The following is a 27,166-nucleotide window of genomic DNA, read 5'->3' on the forward strand; positions in this document are numbered from 1 at the left end:
TCAGTGTTTAGTATTAAGAGTTTATTGGCAGTATGAAACAAAGTCAACATTGCTGCATTAAAAATTCATATTTGAGCAGAACAGCTAGTGTTTGCTGAGGGTAGTTATTTGAATTTTTTTTGTCTCTTGAAGGTTGAAACCTTTCAGAAATGTAAGGACATACATGGAAATGTCCTTATAAGGAACCTCTGAAAATGGGACAGGTTATATCATTCCTGAAGGCATATACATTTTGTTGAGAGAGAGATTCCAGGTAGATTCCAGATAGCATATTCAAAAATCCCTTCTTAGCAAAAGAGTGACACGTAGTTAAAATTTTTGATACTTCATAGTTGCTACAAATTTGTTTTTCCCTTTTAAAGTAAAATGACTCACAATGTAGAAATACAGTGGATAGAGTTCTGGAGCAGAAGCCACCTCTATGACCAATAATAGAGAGTAAATACATATATACCCGATGACAATCATTGTGCTCTGTAATTGTTTGATAGGAGGTACTATAAATACACATTTAATAGGTAATATTATCAAGACACATTTCCATATAAAATAGTTACTGCTTTTGATTTTTGTTTTTCAAAAACAAAGACTTATTTGTTAAAAATCCATTATCAACCACTTGCAACTTTAGCAGCAAGATTCTGGTAACTGAGAAAGGTAATAGCACTTCAAAACAGGAACAGTTTAACAGCTGACAGTCCATTCACAAGACAGATTTTGCAAACATTAAAGCATCTAACACATAATACGAATGTCTTCAGCAGCTCATCCAGTCATCACCTGATGACATTTATTACTGAATATTACATACATACATTCTGTGTGGCAGATAGAGTTCGTACAGACAAAACAAAATCTGCCTTAGGCTGTGTGAGAAACCTATCTTACCTCCATCATCAAAAAACCTTCGAAATAATTTGGGGGATGCTTACAAATGCATTCATATACACAAGGAGCTGGCAATCTTAAATATGTTGCCCAGTCTTCCACAATCCATCCCATACGTTGTCTTCAAAGCCTCTCCTTCCCTCCATTGCAGGAAGCTCCTTCTAGAAGCCTTGGGTGGGTAATTTGACTAACCACCCACATCAAGAGATTGATGGTCTGACAAGTCTTCAATGACTCACTGAACAGTCTCTGCTGAAAGTCTGCTCTCATACAGGCACAGAGCATGGTGCACAAATTCATACTGCTCACTGGTTTGCACCATTCCACCTCTGCAAGGAAGAAATCACAAAATAACTTCATTTTGCTAAAATCTTGCAATTTCAAGTAACACGGAGATTACATCCAAGCTAGGGTGTTATGTCAAAGACACATAGAACAGTCGACCTAGTGGTTCTTTTGTTATTCCTCTAACCTGTGTCCAAATGTCTCAACTATCAAAGTGAACATGCTAATGTATATAAAGGGCTTAACACAGTCCCTGGCACCCAGTAGGCATGTGATTAATTTTACTTATGTAACATTACTGGGGAGGTGGTAAGTCTAATGATCAAGTACTTGGATTTGGCATCAGCCAAGGTGAGTTCAAATCCCTCCTCTGTCAATTCTTAGCCATACGTTCTTGGACAAATTCCTCAAAACCCCTTGCACTTTAGTTTCCTACTCTGTTAAAGCAGGATAGTAAGAGTAAGTACTTTGTAAGGTTGCTGTGAAGGTTAAAGAGATTCAGTGTAGCTGGTGTATTGATATTACTTCTGAGCTGCCTCATGATTCATCTCGTGTTAAAATGGTTTATACATTTGGCTTAAAATTGATTGACAGAGACAAACCAAACCAAACTCATCTGCAAAATGTTGCTCTTTCTACAAGTAAAAATAAGTCTACCTTGGAATGGTTTATTTGAATATGTTGTATGGAAGCAACCTTAGCCTTTGGGTGTACTGGGTGTCTAAACACAATAGTGGGTGAGTCCTTAAATGAGTTGGAAAAAGGGAATTGGCTCTGCTCTGGCATTTTACTCTTGGTTATCACCATTATCACTAGCTGCTCAGCACCTTTCTTGTCAATGGATTCATAGAAGGCACTTGGCTTCACGAGAAATAATGGCGCTTCTCCTTATGTTTTTATATACATAATACCTATATCACATTTTCCCCCTTCATAATTATGATCCTTTTTTTGTTTCAGTTTTTGAGACGAGGTCTCCTTAATCGCTTAGGCTGTTGTGCAGTGGCATGATCACAGCTCAGTGCAGCCTCGACTTCCTGGGATCAAGCAAGTCTCCTACCTCAGCCTCTGGAGTAGATGGGACTACAGGCACCACCACACCTGGACAATTTTTTGATTGTTTTTTCTTGTAGAGACAAGGTCTCACTATGTTGCCTAGGCTGGTCTCCTGGACTCAAGTGATCCTCTTGTCTCGGGCTCCCAAAGTGATAGAATCACAGGCGTGAACCATGGTGTCTAGCCCTATAATTATGATTTTTTAGCTTGACAAAGTTACAAGACATTAATATGTTACTTACTATTCCTGCTCACTGTATAAAAGCATCACTGTCGGTAACTATTTGAAGTCTTGTAAAGTCTCTGTAACTCTGCAATCATGCAACAAATCTTATCTTTTAGTTTAACTCCATGTTTTAACCAGATTTTTCCAAGTGGCTGTTAGTATCATTCAAAATAACTTTGATTATTTAGGCACTTCAACTTAAAAACAAGATATCTTGTCTCACTGTAACAAGACTTCTAGTTAATGGTAATAATAAAAACTGGGCTTGTATCTATGTTTATTTGTCAACCTATGTCAATTTTAAAGTCAGTAAAACTTCCCTGTTTTAAACAGTGATTCCCCAGGAAAATTAACATGATGCCAAAATGATGTATTTGGCAAAAAATAAAGAGGTAAATTCACAGTTTTTGGTGACAGCAACTTATTGACAGAAGTATTTGATTGGTCTTTCTCCCCTAGAACTGTACATTTTGTTGCACTGAAGGCAACCATCTGGGCAAAGTATTCCTTGGTCAGAAGTGAACAACAGAAATGGCCAGCTGAGAATGTGGTAATGGTTTCTCTTCTTAACTGTGTGATGACATCTGGGCTCACCTAAAATCATAGCAGGTGTTCTGAAGATGGTGTCTTGAACTGTGAAGCTTGGGAGACACCACCACAGTAAATATTAGGGTAGCTCCAGGGAGCTGAGAGGTGCCTCCCTTCCTCTGGCATTTGCACAGCTCAGGGCACCATTACTCCCCCTTGAGCTCCAGACAGTATGTGGAAGCTTCTATGTGCTCCACCTCTTAGGCTCTGGTCTGTCAACTTCCTCTCACCATTTACCTCACTTTGAGGCAAGATTTTCCCCTTCTTGTATGTTCTGGTCAGCACTGGTATTTACATATCCAACTGGTGAATGAATGGAGACACAGTTTAGATTTTAATAACTGTTTTGCCCTAAGTGGGTCAGTGGTGTAATTTAATGGTTGGAGTATATTTACTATGACATTCTGTTCACTAAATCAAGGTTGTTTTAGCCAGTGAAGGTGGCGAAGATGGGGAAACATACTCATTAATTGTGGGCTGGCAATATTCTTGCAGGTCTGAAGGCTTCAGGAAGGTATTATGAAAAATTCTCTTACCTCCCACTTAATTTGGAAAATAAAAATGAAAAAAAAATTGGCATTAGAGGAATCCTTAGAGATCATCTACTCTAGTCACTGAAAATATAGCTTTTTTAGAAATTTTGCAATTTTAGAGGCAGGCTTTCCCAAGGTTGGCAGGAAAACTTTTAAGACATCAACATGAAGCTGCCCCTTTCTAACTTTCACCTCATTGGTCCAACTGAAATAACCCAAAAGAAGTCTTAAGGCTCCACTGTGGTCACACAACAGCTCTCCAAAGGCTGGAAAACAGCCATCAAAGTCTTATAATCTTTTCTTCTTTAGACTAAACATCCTGTGGTCGCTCAGTATTTCTGAACAGCCTGGTTTATCTGTCACTCACCACTCTAGTCTCCCTCTTCTACAGGCTATTTTATCAAATATGACCTTCTTAGAGTGTTGTGTCTCCTCCTGATGAGATCTATGAAGTAGGCTTATTTTCTCCTCCAGCTGTACATTAGAGACCAATAGATTTGTGTTTGCGGGTGCATCAGGTGGTGAGGTCCCCCAGTGCCTACACGGTGTCTGGTGCTCCATAGTATTTTAAGGTATTAACTGATGGTGTAGATTAAATAAAAAGCCAACTGACTTTTTTTGAATGTGGACATTTCAGCTTTCTTCCATCCTGTAATTATGCTACTGAAGTTTTGAGACTAAATGCAAGGCTTTCTATTTATTCTTGTTAATTTCAATTTGTTAGTTTCAGCACAATGCTCTTGTTTACTACATCACTATCTATCAGTCAATGTTAGTCTTCCATTTCTCATTCCCAGCATTGTGTCTCCCAGATTTTTAACAAGGATCCCTCACATCTTTTTATCTAAGGCATTAAAAAAACAGAAAAAGAGACAAAGTAGGGTCTTTAATATGAGTACGCTGATATCATGTTATATACTATCTAATCCCATTCTAAAATTATTTCAAACTAGGTTGTAGGTCCTTTAAAGATCTACAAGCATAATGGCATAGTCTTCTTCTACTTGTAACAATAAAAAGCACTTACCAGTCCTAGGTAAATACTTGTCAAATGAATTACCCAGGTCATGCTATTTTCATGTCATGTGAAAACAGATAAACTCTAGGCTAAAAGAAAGCAAAAGGTATTCCAGGATGCATTCACTGGAGGCTGGTTCAAATTCAGGAACTCATCATAATCATCTTTGAAAATATTAAATAAATGTCCTACTGCATATATTGATATGTAGAATACTCTGTTGGCTGGGTGCAGTGGCTCATGCCTGTAACCCCAGCACTTTGGGAGTGCTGGGTGGAACACTAGAGCCCAAAGTAGGAGGATCACTTGAGCTCAGGAGCTCGAGACCAGCCTGGGCAACATAGTTAGACTCTGTCTACAAATTAAAAGAAAAATTAGCTGGACATAGTGGTGTATGCCTGTGGTCCCAACTACACAGGAGGCTGAGGTGGGAGGACAGCATTTGCTCTATAACAAGTAATCCATTCTTACAAAGGTCAACAGAGTCTTCTTTCTTCTTATTTTTGATTCAGAGTCTTGCTTTGTTGCCCAGGCTGGAGTGTAGTCATGCAGTCACAGCTCACTGAAGCCTTAGCCTCCAAGGCTCAGGTGATTCTCCCATCTCAGCCTCCCAAGTAGCTAGGATAATAGATGCATGCCCCCAAGCTGAGTTAATTTTTTCCTTTTTTTTTTTTTTTTTTTTCAGAGATAGAGTTTTGCCATGTTGCCCAAGCTGGTCTTGAATTCCTAGGCTCAGGAAATCCTTCCACCTCAGCCTCCCAAAGTGCTGGGATTATAGGCATGAGCCACCATGCATGGCAAATGCAGTTTTTTAGATAGGCTGGTCATAGTAAAAAAAGAAACAACTAAGAAGCTAGTACAGTGTCTGTATACGAAATATATTTATGGAATAAATGAATAAAGCTAGGTTAACTATGGAACTCTCAAGACAGCTCTATAGTAACTCTCCTCAGGAGAGTTCTGACTTGGACTCCAGGAAGCCCTTAGGTCACACAGGTTTCATGGATTTGCTGGTCTGGATCTATATTACAGATACAAAGTTCCCAATACAAAGTGCTTCTGGGAGGTGAGAAACAGGGGTGCTCTTTTTCTTACTTTTTCTTTTTCTTTTTAGGGGAGGGTCTCACTGTGTCATCCTGGCTGGATCATGGCTCACTGCAGCCTCAACCTCCCAGGTCAAGTGATCTCCTTAGCCTCCCAAGTACCTGGGACTACAGGTGCTCACCAATATGCATGCACCTTAAATTGCAAGCAGAAGTGAAACTTAACTCGGGTTCATATCTGATAAATGCTTATGTGAGAACTAAACCATAACCCCAGCCAATCATAAGCACCCAACTCACATATTATAATGTCACTAAAGACTTTCCAATACGGTACCTGAAAAAAGGCATTTATGTAATTGCAAACCAACCAAATAAATTCTTTATTTTGTTTCTGCACTTTCCCAATAAATACTTGCCTCTGGCATTTTGTCACAGGAACACTAAAGCTCTTTTGGTCTGGTGTTTCCCAATGTATGACTGGCTTCTTACTAAAAAAAACTCTTTAAAATTTTATTGTGCCTCAGATATTTCTTTTCCGGTACACATTTGTTTTCCCAGGAGGTAGAATACATTAAGTGACAATCCCTACTGCTGAGCAGGAGTTAATTTACCAAAAAAGAGTAAAGTCTAATAAAAATGTCAAGGGAACCCCAGCTAGCTGAGAGAGTGGTGCCAAGTTCATTACCGGGGGGACCAGAGTGTGTTAAGAGGGAAAAAGACAGTATACACTGTTGTCAAGACAAGTTCTGTCTCCACCACTTACTAGATATTTTACCCCACTACATAACCTCTGCAGTGCTCAGTTTTCTCATCTGCAAATGATGCGACAATAAAAACAATAGTTCCTACTTTACATTTAATATATTTAGCACACAGCCAAGCACATATCAATACCATAAATGTCAACCATTATTATTGTTATTGTTACTCTTTGGTACCATCTGGTCAAACAGGACTGGTCAGGAAGCTCTGGAGGGAGGCCCTCAAAGACCTTGGAGAACCAAGAGCAAATCTGGCAGAGGACATTAGTTGCCCATTAAGATCCAAATATCTTTCTAAATATTGACCAGCCTAGAAGACAGGCATAGTGGAGGCAGATGATGTGGTGGAAAACAGTAGGCTTGGAGTCTGACAGATTCAGGTTTGAATCCTTGTGTTTTAACTTACTTAGCTAAATGATTTTAGACAAGTCCTTTAGTCCTTCCCAACCTGGCTTTTCTCACTTGTAAAATGACATAAATGGCAAACGTCATCGGGTTGTGAGGATTAAATGAATCAGAGCATATCAATATCTGGCTGCAGGCTATTTACAGAATCCCCAGAAGCCCAGGGTTCTACAAAGGTGCCTGAGGACCCTGGGCAGGGCAGAGGAGGAGGAACGGGTCATTAGGGCCAGATGCCAATCCCAGCTTTGACCAGGGAAGTTGTGTTTTTATTAGTTTTCTGTGTTGGTGTTCTGTGGAAGATTCTGCCTGCAAAATGTTTTCCACTGTTCACAAAGAAGTTTGAAAACCACTGGTCTGGCTAATAAGGTATTTAGGTATTTATCTAATAAGACTTCACGTTTTGCAAGGTTTAAATGAAAGAATTCACAAAATGCTTGGCACAGTAACTGCCCTTCAGTGAGTACTAAATAAATGCTGTGTATTATTTTTCTTCTTCTTAGTTAATACGACACCTAAGGTAACCATGTTTGGAAGAGTCGTGGTTCATTGGTGTTGTCCTGGTGTCATTATCAATTGGGTCACCTTTCACTCTTGGAAGTACCTGGGTTTGGATGATAAGTTATTTGTTCATCCTAATGATGCTCCATGCCATGCTGTGGAAGAAAGCCATTCCCTTTATTGCAAAAGTGGTGTTAACCACGTGGCTTGGATTTCTTTGTGCCCGCAGACTATGAACACTGTATTTGGCCAGGCCAGAGAGGATTCAGATATACTACCCTCCTATAAACGTCAGATAATCTCCTATCACATTAGCCCTGCCAAACACAAAGATCAGTGTCGTCTCAGTCTCCATGCAGAGCAGCACGTAGCTGTGTCAGCTGGGGGTAAACTCAGGTTAGAAAGGGAAAAAAAATGTAGTCTTTTTTTCCCTTTGCTACTGGGAGGGTGTTTTGAAAAAAAACCCTCCAGATGCCCAGGAGAGAGATTTGGCTTTTAACATGTTAAAATTTTGACCTTTTGTGACTATTCACTCACACATACAGAAAGCAACAGCCTTTCCTGTCGTACCGCCCAGCCCGTATCCGGTCTAATCAGTAGACAGAAGAAATTCTGCAGTGATGACTCACTTCTGGGCTAACAATGAAACTTATGCTTCTTTGCTTTTTATTATTTTCAAATCTGGAATTCTTTTGGTAAAGTTTGGTACAGTAAATTTAGAACAAAAGGTGTGGACGTTAATGTGCCTCCTGGGTAAAGCTCCGATAGCTTGAGCATGAGTCAAGTGAGGCTACTGTCTGCTGTGCTTAGCCGGGGTCAGCTGCAAGGTGTGTCTGGCCCCTTGGACAGAGGATTTCCCATGTCTTTATACAGATGTCATATCAAGGAGGGAGAACTTCAACGTAAATTTGGCCAATTCTGACCAGGAATTTTGAACATAGACACCTTCTCCAAAATAGATGTGTTCTAAAGTATCTGTAGGTCATAAAAATCAGCACACATCAAATAATTCAATTGATGAGTCTAACATATTTTGAGTTCCATTTTTTCCCCCTGAAATTTAACTGTTTTCTTCTGAACACTCAAGTTAACACTTAATTAACTCCAAGCTGGGAAGAAGGAAAATGTCCTGACAACCACTTGGAAGATTCAGTTGGCATAATATGTTTTACAAAGTAGACCTCTTGTTATGATCTCAGGAACTATAATGTCAAGTAAATCCACACCAATTTCTAGGGCTTTATCTCCAAATGTCCTTAAAATAAGTAAACCAAAATGTTGAATTCCTGATCTTCAAATGAGATCTTTGAAGTTCATTAATTAGAGGAATCTTTGTGAGTATTTGGGAATGCAGAGAACTATGGATAAATGTAAGGTTACAGTTGATAAACCTTAGACCAACAAGCAGAAACTTTAGTTTTGAAATTATTATAACCAGGTTTTGGAAACAAAAAATATGCTGGGGACATATATTATCCTTGGAAATTGATGGCATATATATTCTTCTGAGATTGCTGTAGTTAAAAAAGAAAAGAAAATCATCGAACTGAAGTGACTAATCAAAACATTTAAACAATGATATGACGCACATTGGAAGCATCTTTTTATCCTGTGTGGGAAGCCACAAGTGAGGCCTTTGGATGTCATTCCAATTTAAGCCCTCTAAGGTAAGGATGTACAGGCAACTACAAATTCCATCCTTGACTCTTAAAAAGAAGGATTAGACAGAAAATTTCCTGTTACTCAGGAAGAAAAAAAGAGGAAAAAAAAAAGGCCTTGGAATCAGATATTATTTTACATGTTTAACTTCCCAGGTTCTGTTTTAAAATTCTTCCAGTGTCTAGTTGCCAATGGGATTAAAAGGAAAACGATGAGGAAAAAGTTATCTGAGGTCAGTCTGCAATAGAATATGTTCCTTTCCTGCCTGTTTAGATGTCTTCTGATGGTCATGAATTGCTCCTTAGTCATACTTCTGTAATATCTATGTGCATGTGAAGCACTGTCTGATGTTAAAATATAAACATCATCTATAGTAATAAACTGAGACAGTGCATCTCTCATGAGAAAGGTGTAAATGACCTTCAGTCACTATCTCAAACTGTAGAACCTTGACATACACAAGCCTAAATGAATCTTTTGTAGCAAGAGCTACATGCAGTGAAGCTGGTTGGTTTAGCTTTATAGCAATTGGTATTTTTAACTAGGTGGTATAGTTAGAACAATTTAGTGATATTTGAGATGAGAAGGTTTAAGAATTATATGGAAGGGCTTTCTAAGTAATAAAAAATGATTACACTGTTCAGTTTAGTACTAATATTATGGATCTTTTTTCAACTATACTTTTTAAAACTTGTTGACCTATAGACGTATGGTAATCTCCTGTTACTAGGAAAATGTGATGGAGCAAAATATCCCTTTTGCAACAGTGCTGGCCAACAGACAGTTTATTGTACTTATCATATTCAGATATTAATAAGTAATCTAAACTAAAATAATCAGAGATAAACGATTTTTCCTGGTTTATATAGCAACTTGTTTGAGGTCATTGCTGAAGGCAAGATTAGAATGTGAACTTCCTCTCCCTTCATCTTGTGTGTAACCCACTTAGGCCTCCCGCTCCAGAAAACAACAGCAGAACCCCCCAAATCCAGAATTTAGTCTATCTAATTTGAGCAAAATTGAAAGTTCAGTTCAGAGTGTTTTATAAAAACTTCAAAACTGGTCATGTGGCCTGCAGATTTCCCCTTTTTTGGTTTTGAATTCTTCCTTTAGAATGAAAACTTTGGGCAATATATTCCTGAGGCTAGATTTTTAAAAAACCCACCCTTTTCCTAGGAGATGTTTGGCCAATGTTATGACTATTACTGCTCTCCCATTGTTCCCCACATAAACAAAGCTTCAGAGACTCAAAGAAAGCAAGAGCTGAGAGGGATCTCAGAAAGTCAGCTGGTCACTCTGCAATCACTGAATTCCAGGATGGAAAAGCATCTTGTTGAAGGAGTCCTGACATCCACCTAAGCTTTGTTGTGAGTCACAGAATGAATATTAACTTGCAAGCACTAAAATAAAACAGTCAAGTGAAGGTCCATGAGATATCTTACTCTTGATAGTAAGATATTTCTGGCTTTTATACCAGAAAAGGCTGGAGATCACTGTTATGCCCCACATCTCCTTTTACTAGGTAGACACAGAGGCCTAGAGTGGACAAATGGTCACATAGAAAATTAGGGGGCAGAGCCAGGCACCAAGCTCCTTGACATCTGGTCCAGAGATGTCTGGCATCTCATTCTTTTACTAGTCTTACCAGACAGTGTTCAGTTGCAATTGCCATACCACCCACTTCATCTTTTAATTAAAAGTCAATGCAGTGGAAATGAGGGGATGATCCATTAATGCCCTTCTAAATAAAACATTCGTGGGTGCCTTGCACTGAATTTGAACTCCTACTTGGAAAAAAAAAGAAATCTTATTTTAGTTCAAAATATGCTCAAAAGTATTAGTAAAAGGAGAATCACAGACTCATGAATCTGCAATGAGAACTGAGCATCTATTAATAGAAGTTGTCCCAAGGCCAATAAAAACAATGTCTTGCCAGAGAATGAGGAATCCACCAAATGGTTTTGTCATTGCTGTTATACTGGAAACATCCATTCAGCATAACACATTTGTCTCTGAACCAGACCATCTGAATTTATTACTAAAATGCAGATTTGTGATTTGAGTAGAAATTGCTTGTTCTTGTCATGTTAAATTACAATGACCAGGCATTGTAATTTTGGGGGTGGTGGTGGTGAAAATCAAGATTTTAATCCTATCCAGTGTTCAAGCTCTTGACTGATCGGTCATGAAAGAAGCCCCATTTTCAAGTATCCAAATCACTGTCTTGTCTTTTTCGTTGCTGTTAGCCATACCTGGACTCCTCAGAGAAGGCAGCTACAAGTGACGAGGGGTAGACTATAAAAATAAGATGCACAGTGTGCAGCCTTCATTGATGGTGGTTGGAGGTGGTTAAAAAGAGTAGAAAAGGATAGAAAAAAGCCTGTGAAGCTTGTATTCTGCCGAATACAAAATATCAGCCTTCTGATATATTGGCTCTGTCTTTTCTCTCTCTTATTACACTTAGTTAGTTGCTTTTAATTAGTCGGCTCCACCCTTCCTTCCCTATCACGTTTGTTTTTTGGAGACAGAGTCTCACTCTCTCGCCCAGGCTGGAGTGCAGTGGTGTGAAGTCGGCTCACCACAACTCTGCCTCCCGCGTTCCAGCGATTCTCCTGCCTCAGTCTTCTGAGTAGCTGGGACTACAGGTGTGCACCACCATGCCCGGCTAATTTTTGTATTTAGTAGAGATGGGGTTTCACCATGTTGACCAGGCTGGTCTTGAACTCCTGACCTCAAGTGATCCGCCTGCCTCAGCCCCCCAAAGTGCTGGGACTACAGGCCTGAGACACCGTGCCTGGCCCCTTTCCTCTTTTTAGTGGTCCAGGTTCGGGCTTAAATTACTATCCCATCTCTAGTCTTCTCTTCGCCACAAAGCTTCCTGAAAGAACAGCTTACCTTTATTATTACAACTTCTTTCCCTCTCATTTAGATGGCTCTTGAGGAAATTCGTCTGTGGTCAAATAAATGTGAAAAAATGCTTAAATAAAATTAAAGGAGTTTCTACACTGGGAGATTTTAGATTTTTTAATGCATTAATGCTTACTGTGAATCTCCAAGTGGGGAAGACGTCAAAGAAATACAATGTAGGGCTGGGTGCCATGGCTCATGCCTGCAGCCCCAGCACTTTGGGAGCCCGAGGCGGGCGGATCACCTGAGGTCAGGAGTTTGAGACCAGCCTGGCCAACATGGTGAAACACTGCCTCTACTAAAAATAAAAAAAATTAGCTGGGAGTAATCCTAGCAACTTGGGAGGCTGAGGCAGGATAATCGCTTGAACCCGGGAGGCGGAGGTTGCAGTGGGCCGAGATCGTGCCACTGCACTCCAGCCTGGGTGACAATAAAGAAACATATGTGTATGTGTGTGTGTGCATGTGTGTGTGTCCCGAACTTAGTCAAGAACCTACTTTGCTCCTGAACACCACCAAGAGGGTTTGGCTTAGGAGGCGCTCAGTAAATAATTGTTAATTAAACTATGTCCTGAGAAGGACAATCTTGGAAACTGGGAAAGCCGGTGAAGAAACCCATTTTTCTACACCCAGGTGCCTGGTTCATGCTCAGTAGCAGATGTCTGGTGATGCCTGTTGAATGAATGAATGTATGCAGGATTCAGGAGCACCACTCTAAGCAGAGGTCTCAGATGCCTGTTCCACAGAACACAGGATGCAGGCCCATCTATTGTGTTGGTGCAAAAATAATTGTAATAGCAAAAACCCCAATTACTTTTGCACTAACCTAATACAAACACTCATTCCATTCTAAAAATATCCTAAGACAGAGTTAGCTTCAAGGGATTGTGACCTGTGCAGTCATACATCTCTCACCTTCTTGTGCTGAGAAGGACCCTGCACTTGGGTTAATGCTTTGCTGTCACTGTCTTGAAGTATTTGATACTTTTTAATCAACAGATGTCACATTTTCATTTTATACTGGGCCTCACAAATTATATAGCTGGTCCTACCCAAAGTGTCTCTTGGAGTGCTCTTTGGCTCTGTCTTAGTGCCTCTTGCTTTCCCAAGACAAGCCATGAGCTTGTCTAACAGTCTCCTTGATCGAAGGACCTCACCATGGCATGTCCAGCATCTGAAGCCCTCTCTTCAATTTCCCTTCATCAAAAACCAAGTTCTGAATGTATTCCTAATGCTGGGAGTTACACTGTCTCCAGCTACCACACTGAAAAGAACAGATCGCCTCGTTTAGATTGAAGCGTTAATAGCTTAGAAGACATAAAGTGTTACCCCATCTCCCATCCCCAGGTTCAATAAACTTTAGAAAAGGATGATTCTTTTAAAAGAATCCATCCAAGATTAGCTCTTTACTAGCAGTATTTTAGACATTTGCTATACATTTTAGCATCCTCCATAGATAGATATTTTAAGAAGCAGCAATTTTTTGTCCCTCAAATTGTACTCTTAAGGCAGTTGCTGACAATGTCACTCCGTCTATTCATAAAGCAGCTCTCATTTATACTAAAAACTGTTTTAAAAATTATGGTGTTCTGTTGTCATTGCATTTTGTTTTTAAGAGGTGGAGTTTTGCTATGTTGCCCAGGGTGGCCTCAAACTCCCGGGCTCATTTATTTAAATTGGCAGAGTATTATCAAAGAGATACGTTTTTGTCAAGAAGTTTCACAATAAACAGATTCCAAAAGCCTATTTACTTTTATCTATAAGATTGATAAAAATCAAAGAAATAATTAGAGATCAGGTAAATGTCCCAGATTCCAGTAGGTCCATTTTGTTACTTCCCAAGCTACTTGACTTCGGACAAGTTACTTGATATCTCGAAATCTTTGGTTCCTCTTTAAAAAAAAAAATGAGGCCAAGAGATGCTTCTTTTCCTTCACTTGGGTTTATTTTTGGAATTAAATAAGTCATGTGCTTTGAAGACAGTGGTGAAGAGCCCATGATTAAATACATTTCTGTGTGTTGAATAGTGCATTCTGGAATCTCTGAAGACAGATTCAGAGCTGAAGGTAAGGATAGCCAGGAAAATCGAATTTGTGGACAAAGTTTGAATAAGTGATGAAGAAAGATATGCTGCAAATGCATAAGGGTAGACATCTGGATTGGCCGAGACCAGTTTTCCCTTTACTAGCATGAGCCAAAAACATGGTTAATGGCAGCAGTTAGCCACAAATTGGAATTTTAAAAATGAGGTATAATAGGAAAAAGCTGAAGGACTGGAACAAGAAGCAAGAATGATGGAGAAAAAGAAGCAAGATGAGGTGAAAGGAAAGGGATAGGTTTTCTGTTTTGCTTTTCATAATAACTAGAAGAGTCCACAACAGAAGGAAGAGACAAGAAAAGGAAAACGTATGTTGATCCTGTGAAGGAAGGAGGTGAAGGAAAGACCTTTCAAAGGAAGGTTCAAGGAGAGGATCTGTTTCATAAACAACAGAAACAGCTGCTCAGAAAGAATGCAGAAAGGGTCTTGATGAAGAAATCAGAATGATTTTGATGCATATATTGGCAGTCATTCAAACCCAAGGGGGTTGGGTGCCTATAGGCTTCAGAGCAGAGAAGTTGGATCTGTTTTCAAGATCCTATCAGAAGTGAAAAGACAAGACCTGTGGGAAGACCTTGGTGGTGACGGAGGGCCAAGGCTAAAGTTTCTGACCACTTGCTTTAGGAAGGAAGGAACAGATACAGGAGGCATTGTGATGTGGTTTAAAAAAAAATGCATTTGTAATTCCATTTAAAACCAGAGGACAATTTGTTAGACCTGAAAGGGGAACGTGACTGGGAAGTGGAATCCAAGGTGGAGGTCAGGCTATGAAAGCGGGCAGGGGAGGTGGGAGATGGGAGGGTGAGCAGGCAAGAATTAATGGTAACATAACAAGAGCCAAGAAAAAGAGCAAACCAAGCCTGTTTTTCAGCACGTTCTTCCAAATAGGATCAGAACAGGTGTTGCTGGAGGCCAACTTGGTTTGAGTCACTTTAGATCCACGTGTTTGGCATGCATGGAATTCTGGCATTAAATAAGAACACAGGACTCCATGATACGAACTGGAGTCCCCAGGTGACTTGGGGGTCTCAGGTGGCAGCCTTGTTTACAGAAGCACAGATCGGGACAGATGAAAGTCAACGTGGGAGCAGCTCTGACTGACTGAGTGCTGCTTCTCCCCCTCAGAGGTAGGGCCCCTTTCCTGTGAGAAGACAGGCTCCAAAATTTGAAGTTAAAACGGATCCTATTCCAGCTGAGGTGGACTACACGGGATGGAAGGCAAAGGAATTTCAGGAGATTAAGACAGCAATTTTAAGAGGAGAAGGGATCATTGGAACTGATCTTTTTTATGTACAAAAAGAAAATATTTTTGGAAGCAGTTACATGTGGGGTGTGGTAAGAGGGAAGTGGGGTTGGGGGGTAAAGACAGGATAAGCAATGTAGGCTGAGTGTTCTACTAAATACATTGCAGGTTTAATGTCATGCAAATGTGACTGAAGTCCTGTGAGGTATATATTACTATTTCCAGTTTACAGGCACATGTTTAGCTTCCTTGCTATGTATAGTGATAACAACTGTGGAAACTTGATTGAATGCTAATTACATATCAGGCATTTCACATAGGTCATACCTTTTCATCCTTACAATAACAATAGAAAATATATACTACTATTACTCCAATTTTCCAAATGAGAAAACTCATGGAGGCAGGGAGAAAAACAGTAACTTGCTCAAGGTCGTACAACCAAAAAATGGTAGAAGCCGAGATGTAAACTCAGGCAGGCAATCTTTTTCCAGAGCCCAGAATGTTAACCGCCATGATGAACTGCTTCTAGAATTTACATGCTAACAGAAAGGGAAAATAAGAAAGAAACAAATAAACGTAGTAGAAAACAAAGAGGGAAGATACCAAACGTAGTAGAAAACAAAGAGGGAAGATACACTTACAAAGACTTAGAGGCTACTGTTTAAAAGGAGGCAAGAACATTATGGATGGGAAGGGAAAAATTAATCCGGACAGGGAAATTTGAATTTCTTTTTTTTAGAGATAAGAGAAACTTCACAGATAATTTAAATAATAATAAAGATGATAATAACATAATAAACATTTATTGAGGGCTTCCTATGTGCCAGACCCTATTCCAAGTGCTTTATATATATTATCTCATTTTTCAGAATAATCTTCTTGTCTTTTTTATTGAAATCCCAGGACATAGTACATAGTGCTCAAAGCATATTTGTTGGAAAAGAAATCTTGAAAGGTAATTATATGGCCTGGCATAGTGGCTTATACCTACAATCCCAGCACTTTGGGAGGCCAAGATGTGAGGATTGTATGAGTCCAGGAGTTCAAGACTGGCCTGCGCAACATGGCAAAATCCCGTCTCCACAAAAAATACAAAAATCAGCTGAGTGTGGCACACGCTTGTAGTCCCAGGAGGTCGAGGCTACAGTGGGCCATGATCACGCCACTGCACTGCAGCTTGGGCAACACAGCGAGGCTGTCTCCAGGAAAAAAATAAAGGTTAGTGTATAATTTTATCTTTTTAGAAAACTCTAGGTCATAGGGCTAAAGCTCAAAGGACTCAATGCCTGTGTCCCTCTTTGTTTTATTACTTCACAGCATTTATTTCTGTCTGAAATTATCTTGGTATATTTTGCTTGTTTATTATCTTTTTCTGCTAGCATATAAATTCTCAGAGAGCAGAAAATCCTTGTTTAATGCTGTATTTGCAGCATCTAGACCAATGCCTAAGGCATATGAGGTGATGAGTAAACATTTGCTGTTTGTTGTTTGTTTTTAGAGACAGGGTCTCACTTTGTTGCTCAGGCTGGTCGCAAACTCCTGAACTCAAGGGATCCTCCTGCTTCGGCCTGCCAAAGTGCTGGCATTACAGGCGAGAGCCACCACACCTAGCCAACAACTCTTGTTCCACTGTAGTACACTGAATTACTGAGCAGAGACGCCTGCTGCTTATCGTTTTGTGCCTTCACTGAAGCAGCATCTGTTCAGTTTCTCCACCACTAACTCAACCGTCCATTTACCCAGGCAGGCTTAGTTGTGGATCAAGGAAGAAGAGAAGTTTCCTGTTTATCTTGTTTTCAAAACGAACAAAGGTGATCAAACCGTATCTCTCTAAAAATGACTCTTCCGTCTCACCCTCATAAGGATGGCTACTATCCAAAAAAGCAAAGCAGAAAATAAAGTGTCAGTGAAGATGTGGAGAAACTGGAACCCTCGTGTGTTGTTGGTGGGAATGTAAAATGGTGCAGCCACTGCAGAAAACACTATGATGGTTTCCTCAAAAAACTAAAAATAGAATTCCATATGAGCCACCAATCCCACTTTTTGGGTGTATACTCAAAAGAATTGAAAACAGGGTCTTGAACAGATATTTGCATATCCATGTTCATAGCAGCAGTATTCACAATAGTCAAAATACGGACGCAACTCAAGCGTTCATCAATGGATGAATGGATAAACAAAATATGTGACCTAAAATGGAATATTACTCAGCCTTAAAAAGGACGGAAATTCTGACACATGCTACAACATAGATGAACCTTGAGAATATTATGCTAAGTGAAATAAGCCAGCCACAAACAGAGAAATACTGTATGACTCCACTTACATAAAAGGTGCCTAGAGCGTTTAAACTTACAGAGACAGAAAATAGAATGGCAGTTACCAGTTGGGCTGAGGGAGGAATGGGGAGTTTTTTAAATGGGTACTGAGTTTTTCAACATGAAAAGAACTCCAGAGATTGGTTGTACAACAATGTGAATGTACTTAACCCTAATAAATTGTCCACTTACAAATGGTTAGGATGATAAATTTTGCCATGTGTATTTTATCACAATTTAATAAACACATTAAAAAATAACTTTGGGGGCCAGGTGCAGTGGCTCTCACCTATAATCCCAGCACTTTGGGAGGCCAGGGAAGGAGGATCCCTTGAGCCCAGCCATTCTAGACCAACCTGGGCAACACAGTGAGACCTTGTCTCTATAAAAAAAATTAGCCATGTGTGGTGGCGCTCGCCTATAGTCCCAGCTACTTAGGGGGATGAGGTAGGAGGACCACATGAGCCCAGGAATTCTAGGCTGTAGTGAGCCATAATCACACCACTGCACTACAGCTTGGGTGACAAAGTGAGACCCTGTCTCAGAAAAATAATAAATAAATAAATAACTTCAGGTCAGGCATGGTGGCTCACGCCTGTAATCTCAGCACTTTGGGAAGCCCAAGTGGGAGAGTCGCTTGCAGTCAAGAGTTCAAGAACAACCTGAGTAATATAACAAGACCCCATCTCCACAAAAAACTAAAAAAATTAGCCAGGCGTGGCACACACCTGTAGACCTAGCTACATGTGGGGGCTGAGGTGCAAGGATTGCTTGAGCCCAGGAATTTGAGGCTGCAGGGAGCTGAGATTGCACCACTGCACTCCGGCCTGGGTGACAGATCAAGACCTTGTCTCAAAAAAGAAAGAAAAAAAGGCTTTTTAATATAATGCATATACTTAAGCATTTTACAAGTATCTCTATAGAGATACAGGACCTTGGAGCCTGGGATGTTTATGTGTGAAGTCAGGCTGATGAGATCAGGCTGTGAATGACAACAGTGCTCTGAAGGCAAGCCTCTGTGACACTCACCTATCCATACGAAGCTGACAGACAATGCTTAGTGCATCCACAACTCCTTCTTCTTTCAACTGTCGACAGCCAATGGATGTAGCAATAAAACACCCCGTTCTACCTATTCCTGCACTGAAAAGAAAAGAAAAGAAAAGAAAATTAAAAAGTGGAGGAAAATGACAAAGATAAGAAACATTCTTTTACAAGGGTACTTTTAAATCTGAAGCCACAGTTAAAAGTAGTATTCATGTATTGAGTATTATAAACCTGGCCCTGTGCTAAGTGCTTAAAATATATTTTTACATTTAATTATAAGTAGTAGGATGAGAGGGGTGGAGGGAAGTGATGAGTGGGGGGGACAGTAAAAAGGCATTATAATTGTTCTAGAAAAAATAAAAAATAATTAATGTCTGCACTTAGGCAAGATACAGGCAGTAGAAAGGAGGGGGAAGATTTAGACACATCACCAGTGTGAATCTGGAGGACTGGAGCTGAAGATGGAGAAAAGCAAAAAGTCAAAGATGACTAGGCTTGGAGAGAAGGAATGGTGATGCCCTGAAGCCAAAGCGCATCCTGGAATAGGGAGAATTTGAAGGAGGCAGGGAAGGGGAGTTTGATCTTGGACATACTGATGTTGAGAAGTCTAGTGAATAATTGAGCAATTGAAGACTGGATTCATTTTAGGAGAGGGTACAACTAGAGGCACATATTTCCAAGAGATTTGTATAGACATAATAATTGAACAGAAATACTGCCTGTCCTGTTGGGTTTATACATTCAACTGCCTTAGATGATATGTCCATAAAATCAACCTCACAAGCACACGTGCTCTCTCTGTCTCTGCAGTTTTAACCGCTAACAGTCTCTATGTAAAAGATTCTTTCAAATCTACATCTAGACTCCCTAAATTTCCTAAACTCTAGATTGTCATTCCATCTCCTCCTTACTATTTTGGACTTGCTTCAGTTCAATGTGTCTAAATTCAATGTATCTGAAACAGAATTAATTATCTTTTCCCTCAATGGCATTACCAGTCAGCCACAAGTTTTCCAGCCTAGAAATCTTGGAACCATCTTTTACATCTCTCCCCTTCTCACCTCCCACATCCAACCTGTTACCACTTCTACTTTCCATCTCTGCTGAGCCTGTGGGATTCATGCTTTCCTTTCTATAGACTGTACTCACGTTTTCAACATCTCCTTTTATCATGATTAGCAGTGATCTCATTATAGTTTCCAAGTCTCAAGTCTTTTCCTGGACAAATTCGCACAGCTGCTAGGTTCATCTTTCTGAAATAGGGACTTAATTATATCATTCCCTACTCAAAACCTGTAGATGGCTCCATTAATTATAGCATAATGTCTAACCTCCCTACCATGGTATTCATGACCTTGCAAAATCTGAATGTGACTAACTTTCAAGCCTTTTGTACTTTGCTGTCTTCCTTCCCACGTGCCATGATTTTCACTTACATAAATTGTTTGCAAAACAGCTTTTGGTTTTCCAATTTTTCTGTGTTAATAATGTTTTCTCGGTCAGAAATGCCCTCCCTCCTTTTAAAACTACAACATTGATTATTTCAAAAGGCTCATTTCAGCATTACTCTAGTTTTTAGAAGTTTTCTTCGGCTCCCATGGTTGGAAATAATTGCTCCCCTCTTGGCACTCAAATAGCACCTATTTCTCACATTTGGCACTTGTTTCCTGTCAAACGTGAGTGCAGAGGAATTCAGAGGAGTGGCTCCCTTTTAGTTGAAGTTTCCACAAAAAGTTCATTTCATTGAAGAAATAGAATTGGAACTGTGCCCCATGAATGGCAGGTATTTAGTCTGTCATAATTGAGGAGAATATTCTAGGTGCGACAACGATATATAACGAAAGAAGGAAAGAATTAATGAGAAACAGCAAATATGATTTGCAACAATAAGTAGAATAGCTTGTCTTGAAGAGGAAGTTATTTTAGTGGAACTGTGGGAAATAAAGATAGAAAGGTACCCTGCAATCTTATATGGAAGTCTAAGAGGTTTGAAATTCATCCGTTTTTTTTAAATAAGAATTTGAAGAAGACTGTAAGCTTTCACTCTTCAGAAAAATTCACATAACTTTACATACTCAAATGTGTTCAAATAATTTCAAGAAGTCCACTGACTTCTGCGGTTTATGCATAGGTTCAAGGTTAGGGACTTTTGCTCTAGTTTTTTTGTTGTTTGTTTTTATGACAGAGTCTAGGTCTGTTGCCCAGGTTGCTGAAATACGCTGGCAGGATCTTGACTCACTATAACCTCTGCCTCCTCAGTTCAAGCGATTCTCCTGCCTCTGCCTCCCAAGTAGCTGGGAGTACAGGCACATGCCACTACGCCTGGCTAATTTTTGTATTTTTAGTAGAGAGGGGATTTCATCATACTGGCCAGGCTGGTCTTGAACTCCTGACCTCAATGATCCGCCGGCCTCGGCCTCCCAAAGTGCTGGGATTACAAGCGTGAGCTACCGCACCTGGCCCATTGACAAACTTTGAGCAGAGACTCCATGTAAGGTAAGACAGAGAAGGGCACAGGTAGGCCATGGTGGCGGTGAGAGCATGGGGGAGTGTGGTATGTGTGTGCATTTTACCAGCTACTTCTAAAATACATGGATGAGGTCAGAAGGGCTTGAACTATGGTGGCTGGACAGGAAATGGTGATTATGGGAGAAGCTTTGAAGGGAAAGCCCATCTAGTGACTGATTAGATACTGAGGTTGGAGTTAAAAGAAGGGCCAGAGATAACTGTCAACATGGGATGCTGAGTGACTGGAAAAAAGATAGTCTCATTCTCAGAAATAGTAATCAGAAGGGGAGCTGGTTTTATAGGGGAAGTGACTAGTTCATTTTAGATATCCTGAGTGTTTAATGACTTTGGGTGGGGGACAGTTCCAGCCCTAAAGCGTAGTGAGTTAGGCTGTTTTTTTGTTTTTGTTTTTTTGGCTCCAAGTTAAGTTTAGGATAAAGCCAGTGTTATCTACCTTCGGATAAACAGACACATATTAAACTTTACTCTTAATTAAACCACACAATCTCAAAAATGGAGGCTAAAATTATACTCTAAAATAATATATTTATTAAATATATCATCAAAAGCTGACTTAAGAGACCTATGCGGTTAAACAAAGCAACACAAATTATTTTGAGAAAGCATGAAGAATAAATGGCTGGCTGGGCTTGGTAGCTCGCACTTGTAATCCCAGCACTTTGGGAGGCCAAGGCAGGTGGATCACGTTTGAAGTCAGGAGTTCGAGACCAGCCTGGCCAGCATGGTGAAATCCCCGTCTCTACTAAAAATACAAAAATTAGCCAGGCATGGTGGCGCACGTCTGTAATTCCAGCTACTTCAGAGGCTGAGGCAGGGGAATCACTTGAGCCCAGGAGGCGGAGGTTGCAGTGAGCCGAGATCGTGCCACTGCACTCCAGCCTAGGCAATGGAGTGAGACTCTGTCTCAAAATAAATAAATAAATAAATAGTTGTTCATATAAATTACTTTAAAAACACTTGCTTCAGTTTGGTTACATTAAAAGGAAAACAAGGGGAAGGAGGTATCAGTTCTAGGAGGAGAGCTTTGAACTAGAAATTAGGGACGGGAACCAGCACAGACCCTGCTGCTGTTGTTGGCCTGGCCTCTAGCGCTCCATGTTCTGGTCACAGCACTTTGTTTTCCTTTGGTGAACTACCATTTGCTCAATTCTCATTTCATAAATTTATTTCAACCTGTTTTTCCGGAGATAACTCTTAAAATAATTGACTGGTTTTCATCAAACTTGAAATAGTAATAAATGTTACCAAGATACAAACCAAGCAGAGTTCACTTGTCATTTGAAACAACAAAAAAGTCACTGATAACTTCAAAGAATGCATCTTAATTCCTAGTGTGTACAAGACTGATGAGACTAAATGAATCAATATAAGTTTCAAAGCAGATAACTGCTGAATAAGGTCTCGTGTTCACTGAGCCATTTATTTCGAACTTGTATTTCGCCTACTGTGTAATTGTTGTTTGCCAAAAATGACCTAAAAGCATGACCTCACTTCTGTCAGCATAATCTTGATTAAGACTCAAATATAAGGGACTTAACCAGTTTCAATAAATATTTAATATGCCAACAAAGTCACATCCGGGAAGCAAAACCCACTTGTACCTGCTCTATGACTTTACAAAGAATGGGCCATTGCTTAGACAGAAAGGACCATTCACGTCTTACCTGCAGTGGACAACCACAGGCCCTCGGCCCTGGGAAGCAAGTCTGTCTTCTTCCACATCCAGCATGAGCTGTAGGAGGGGCTGGGCACTGTCTGGAGTCTTGTGATCAGGCCATGAGGTGTACCAGTAATGCTTCACATGTTGGGTGTGGCTTCCTTGCTGAAAATAGCAACAGCCACCAAATGCCTCATTCACTTGTGGAACTAAAAGTCATCCAAACCACAATACTGAATGCCTTTTTATCACCCCCATCTTGCTGGCAATTTATTTCTAGGTGGGAAAAACATTTAGAAGATTTTTGAAGAGTGCCCTTTTACTTTGAGAAGACTTTACTGTCAGTATTCAGTTCACAAAGTGAGAAAGTCTTACTTTTGTTGAGATTTATATCTCTACCTATAGCTATAATATAGATCATAAATGTAACATATGCTAAACATATATTTATAATTTGTTATAATAAACAAGATGGTAAGTGAAAATGTAGCCGAGAAAGAATGAGATATATTTTATTTCCTGCTCTATGAGCATTCCTGACAAGTTATGATAGACATATTAATCAATAGAATACTTAATTTCATATCAGTCATGGTAATACTTCTACACTCATCCCAAACTCCAGTATTTAATAGTGAGGAATCACAGCAATAAAGAAGCTACATGAGATCCCTCTATTGGAAACACTTTGGGCGAGGGCCCACACACATCATCTCGAAACCCAGCACGGGTGAGGGTGCGGCATGAACCCGGCACTCCAGAACATGTGTTGAAAAGCAGGTTTTGGTAAATGCCTTCTTATTTCACACTTCCCAATAAAAGCCACCACTGTAGCTCTGCCCTGTTTTCTTCCTCTTTGTGATGATTCTGTCTCAGCAGTGAGGTTGCAGATAAGATCGAAATTTTTGGGTGATTATTCTCCAGAAGCAAAAATAATACCATGGCAACATTTTTCAGCATCTGCTGCCCATGAGTTAAATAAGATAGTTTTCCTATGACATAATCTCGTCCGGGGAAAGTCCCTATAAATTACTGTAACTCCATGCTTCTGAAGATCTCATCAACACTTCAGGCTTGTCTTGCTTCCCACTGCCACCCACAACTGCAGATTTTCTCTTTCACAGCTTCCAGGCCTTACTTAAAGCTGCTTAGACCAAAATGACGCTAAAAAAATCATGGTAAAGTCTCCAGCACAGCCTTTAGTTAAAAACTTTCAAAAGGTTAAATCAGAGATATTTTATTAATGCAAATTAGAGGATCACAACACCCTACATAATGAATTTTCTTAATGTCTACTTACATTGATTTAATTATACTGCATATTAATAGTAGTTGACAAAAAATACATGAGGGAATGATTATAGTTTCTCTTTGATTTTAACATTATTTAATGTGCTTAAATTGCATTTGTAGTACTTGTTAAGATAAACAATTTCAAAGTAGAAATGTAATCCTCCAACATCATCTACTTTGTAGATGGCTATAGCTGTATAATCTTACCTTTAAGACAAGGTTTCGAATGGTGTAGTTATCACATTCATTTACACTGATAACCAGAACCTCAACTTTCCCATATATCCCTCTCTTTTCTGGCCAGTATAGCACACATTTCTGGAGGAGGGGAAAGAGAATACAGCAAATGTTAATGGCTTTTATTGGCCTTGGAGTACTTTTCATTCAAGCATCTCAAGAGTTTTATATCATTAATTTTAAGATATCAAATTTCAATTTTTATAGTTTTGTAAATATACTAAAACCATTGAATTTTAAATCTTAAACAGCTAGATTTTATGGTATGTAAATTATACCTCAACAGTTTTTTTTAAAGTATCAATTTTATATGTGCCTATTAAACACTGTCACTGCTGACTCCATACAAAAAATAAAGGCCCAATTACCCAAAACTCCTCAGAGAAATTAGGAACTAATTAAGAACTAAGTTAAGAAATTTAAGAATTAAGAAATTAAGATCCAAATATTAGAATTTATCATGTGCTGACTAGAAATAAAAAGAATGTTTTCCCACAATAATTAAGGAAAGTTACATTTTCCTGCTTCAACAAACTGATGTCTAATGAGAATATCTAATATGTTAGATGGCATACAACCAAGTTTCCCTTATATGTAAGGCCGATGTAATGATCATTAATATAACTATGGTATTATATTTTCCCGGACAACAACAGTTTTTTTCACTTTTATGGAATTAATTTACAAAAATTATGTTAAAAATATTTTTGTAACAGGTCGTCCTGAGGAGCTTTAAAAGAGTGATAATAATTATACTGCAAGCAAGGCAACATAGCATGGTGGTTAAGGTGCAGACTTTGAACTCAGAGCCTGGGTCCAAATTTTGGTTCTACCATTCATTATCTGTGAATCCACGAACAAGATACTTAACTTAACCCCTTTGGTTATAGTTTCTTTATTATTGGTTATCTGGAAAGTACTTAGGATAAAGCCAGGCATAGAATAAGCACTTAAAACATGCTACTATTATTGTTGCTATTTTAAAACTACTGGGTGATAGATTTTTGGCCCAAAGTGATTAGATCTTCATGCATTAAATATTATTTTGGTATTATTATAGCCACTCTTATTAAATAAAAATTGCAAAATGAGATTCAAGCATACGTATAATCTCATATTATTTTGCTTTTTGAACTGCAAAATAACTGTTTTTTACCATGAATTTTCATGATAAAGAATGTAAAATGACAAATGTTGATGTTTTATTTTGAGTGCTCTTAGAAGCAATGTTAATTTTACAAATGTTTAAATAGCACTTATTTTCTCCCAACCATACACACATTTACAAAGAAATTCTTTCATTTGTTGCCTTCAATCAGGACCTTTTAATACCCAGGACACTTGTTTCTTCACATCTTTGTCAAAGGCATATGAATACACTTGATAAAAATTTAAATACTTACAGATTTAAAAGAGGAGCAAAACACTCACAAAATTACAGAACAAAGGAAAAGACACATAAAGTATCAGAAACACACCTCCAGGCCTCTATTATGCTAAGTACCACTACTCTACAAGCTAGCACAGCGAAGGGAGTCACTTCACCTAGCAGAATCTGTTTCTTTCATCCATTACAATAAAAACACATCTACATCCTCTACATTTTGACCCTTTTTCCAAATAAAGTCAATTGTTTCAGCTTTATTTACCTGCCACCCAAGACTCTCAGGCTATCAGACCAAAAGACTTACTCTGACTGACTTAATGTTAACATTAAGAGAAGAAGCCTTTTTAAAGTAGAGGAACTCATTTCTCTCGAAATCTACGAGTTGCCAAGTGTTTAAAATTTTCCCGCTTTGTTAAAGGTAATCATACTAACCAATTTGCCTGGTTTCTTTCAATGAAGCATCAATTATTTCGCTGTAAGACCCGAGCTATTGTGTATCTTAAAACCCATGCCTCCTGATGAGTCCAAGAAGAATGACAAAGAATCTTGACAAAGGTATTGAACAAAGAAAGAGGCATTCATTCAGTAGTCCAGCAGTTTGGCGTACGTGCCCCATTGTCCATGATCAGACCTGAGCAGCAGGCCCCTCTTTAGGAAGGTGGCTCTCAAAACCACTAAGAAAAGCTGCAAGGCAGGAGCTTGCCGCCTGCACCCTGACTCTTAATACTTGAACAGGTTTCTGCACCTACTTGATAAATGGAAATGCTGCTCGCTTCTCTCCCAAGCTTGCCAGGGCCCTCTTGAATGTTTTTCTTGACTCGTTACCAAAAAAGCAATTGGCAGTCAGCTCCCAGTAGACAATGCAATGTGACTTGTTCATTCAAACAACCCTTAATTAGCATCCCATCTCCTTTCTGAGATACAATAGCTTATTTTTACACACTGAATATATTTTTCCCCCATTTAGATGACAGTAGAAAAAGAGACCAGATAAGTGTGGGTACTTTTGAATATGAGGTGGGGGAGAGCTGCAAATGCAGTCGTTTCTAAGAGTACAAGTTCACGTTCAAATTATTTTCCCGCACAGCTTTTTAGGGTTTCTTTATTGTGGTGCTAACAATGAGATAAAAGAGGCAGAAAAGGCAAGGAAGAAAAATGCTTTCTTACAGATAATACTGTGAAACCACACTAATTGTAGGTAATTCAAAATAGCATGCTATTTAGCAGAATATACCCCCAAATCATCACTATTCTTTTGCTAACTAGGCTTATCCTTTCAGTAAAATTATCTATTAATTCTAAGAATCCATAATTTGGAGGAAAAAAAAACAGGTTTCCAGAGGACTGTGTCTCTTGTGCAAGCAAGTTATTATCAAACCCTGACTGAAAAGATTCTGGACATTAACCAGTTCTTTGTAATTGGTGGTTTATAGCAAAAGCAGGATATAACACAAAGCAATGCAAATTCTTTGGGGTTTTTTTTGT

General features: G+C 39.2%; 1 protein-coding gene across 4 annotated transcripts in view; it reads right to left on the reverse strand.

Moving 5' to 3' along the window:
* The window catches only part of PTPRR (protein tyrosine phosphatase, receptor type, R), a 309,826-nt gene continuing 282,660 nt past the window's right edge, over positions 1 to 27,166 (reverse strand). For all 4 annotated transcript variants that reach the window (XM_011976642.1, XM_011976644.1, XM_011976645.1 and 1 more), the window contains 4 exons: positions 24,265 to 24,375; positions 22,772 to 22,929; positions 18,561 to 18,674; positions 1 to 1,217 (listed from right to left, as the gene is read on the reverse strand). In XM_011976642.1, coding sequence (XP_011832032.1) covers positions 1,124 to 1,217; positions 18,561 to 18,674; positions 22,772 to 22,929; positions 24,265 to 24,375 — 477 coding nt within the window. In that variant the 3' untranslated portion in view covers positions 1 to 1,123. The remainder of the gene's footprint in view (positions 1,218 to 18,560; positions 18,675 to 22,771; positions 22,930 to 24,264; positions 24,376 to 27,166) is intronic.

The sequence above is a fragment of the Mandrillus leucophaeus genome, unplaced genomic scaffold (assembly GCF_000951045.1).
Source record: "Mandrillus leucophaeus isolate KB7577 unplaced genomic scaffold, Mleu.le_1.0 Scaffold169, whole genome shotgun sequence".
Classification (NCBI taxonomy): domain Eukaryota; kingdom Metazoa; phylum Chordata; class Mammalia; order Primates; family Cercopithecidae; genus Mandrillus; species Mandrillus leucophaeus.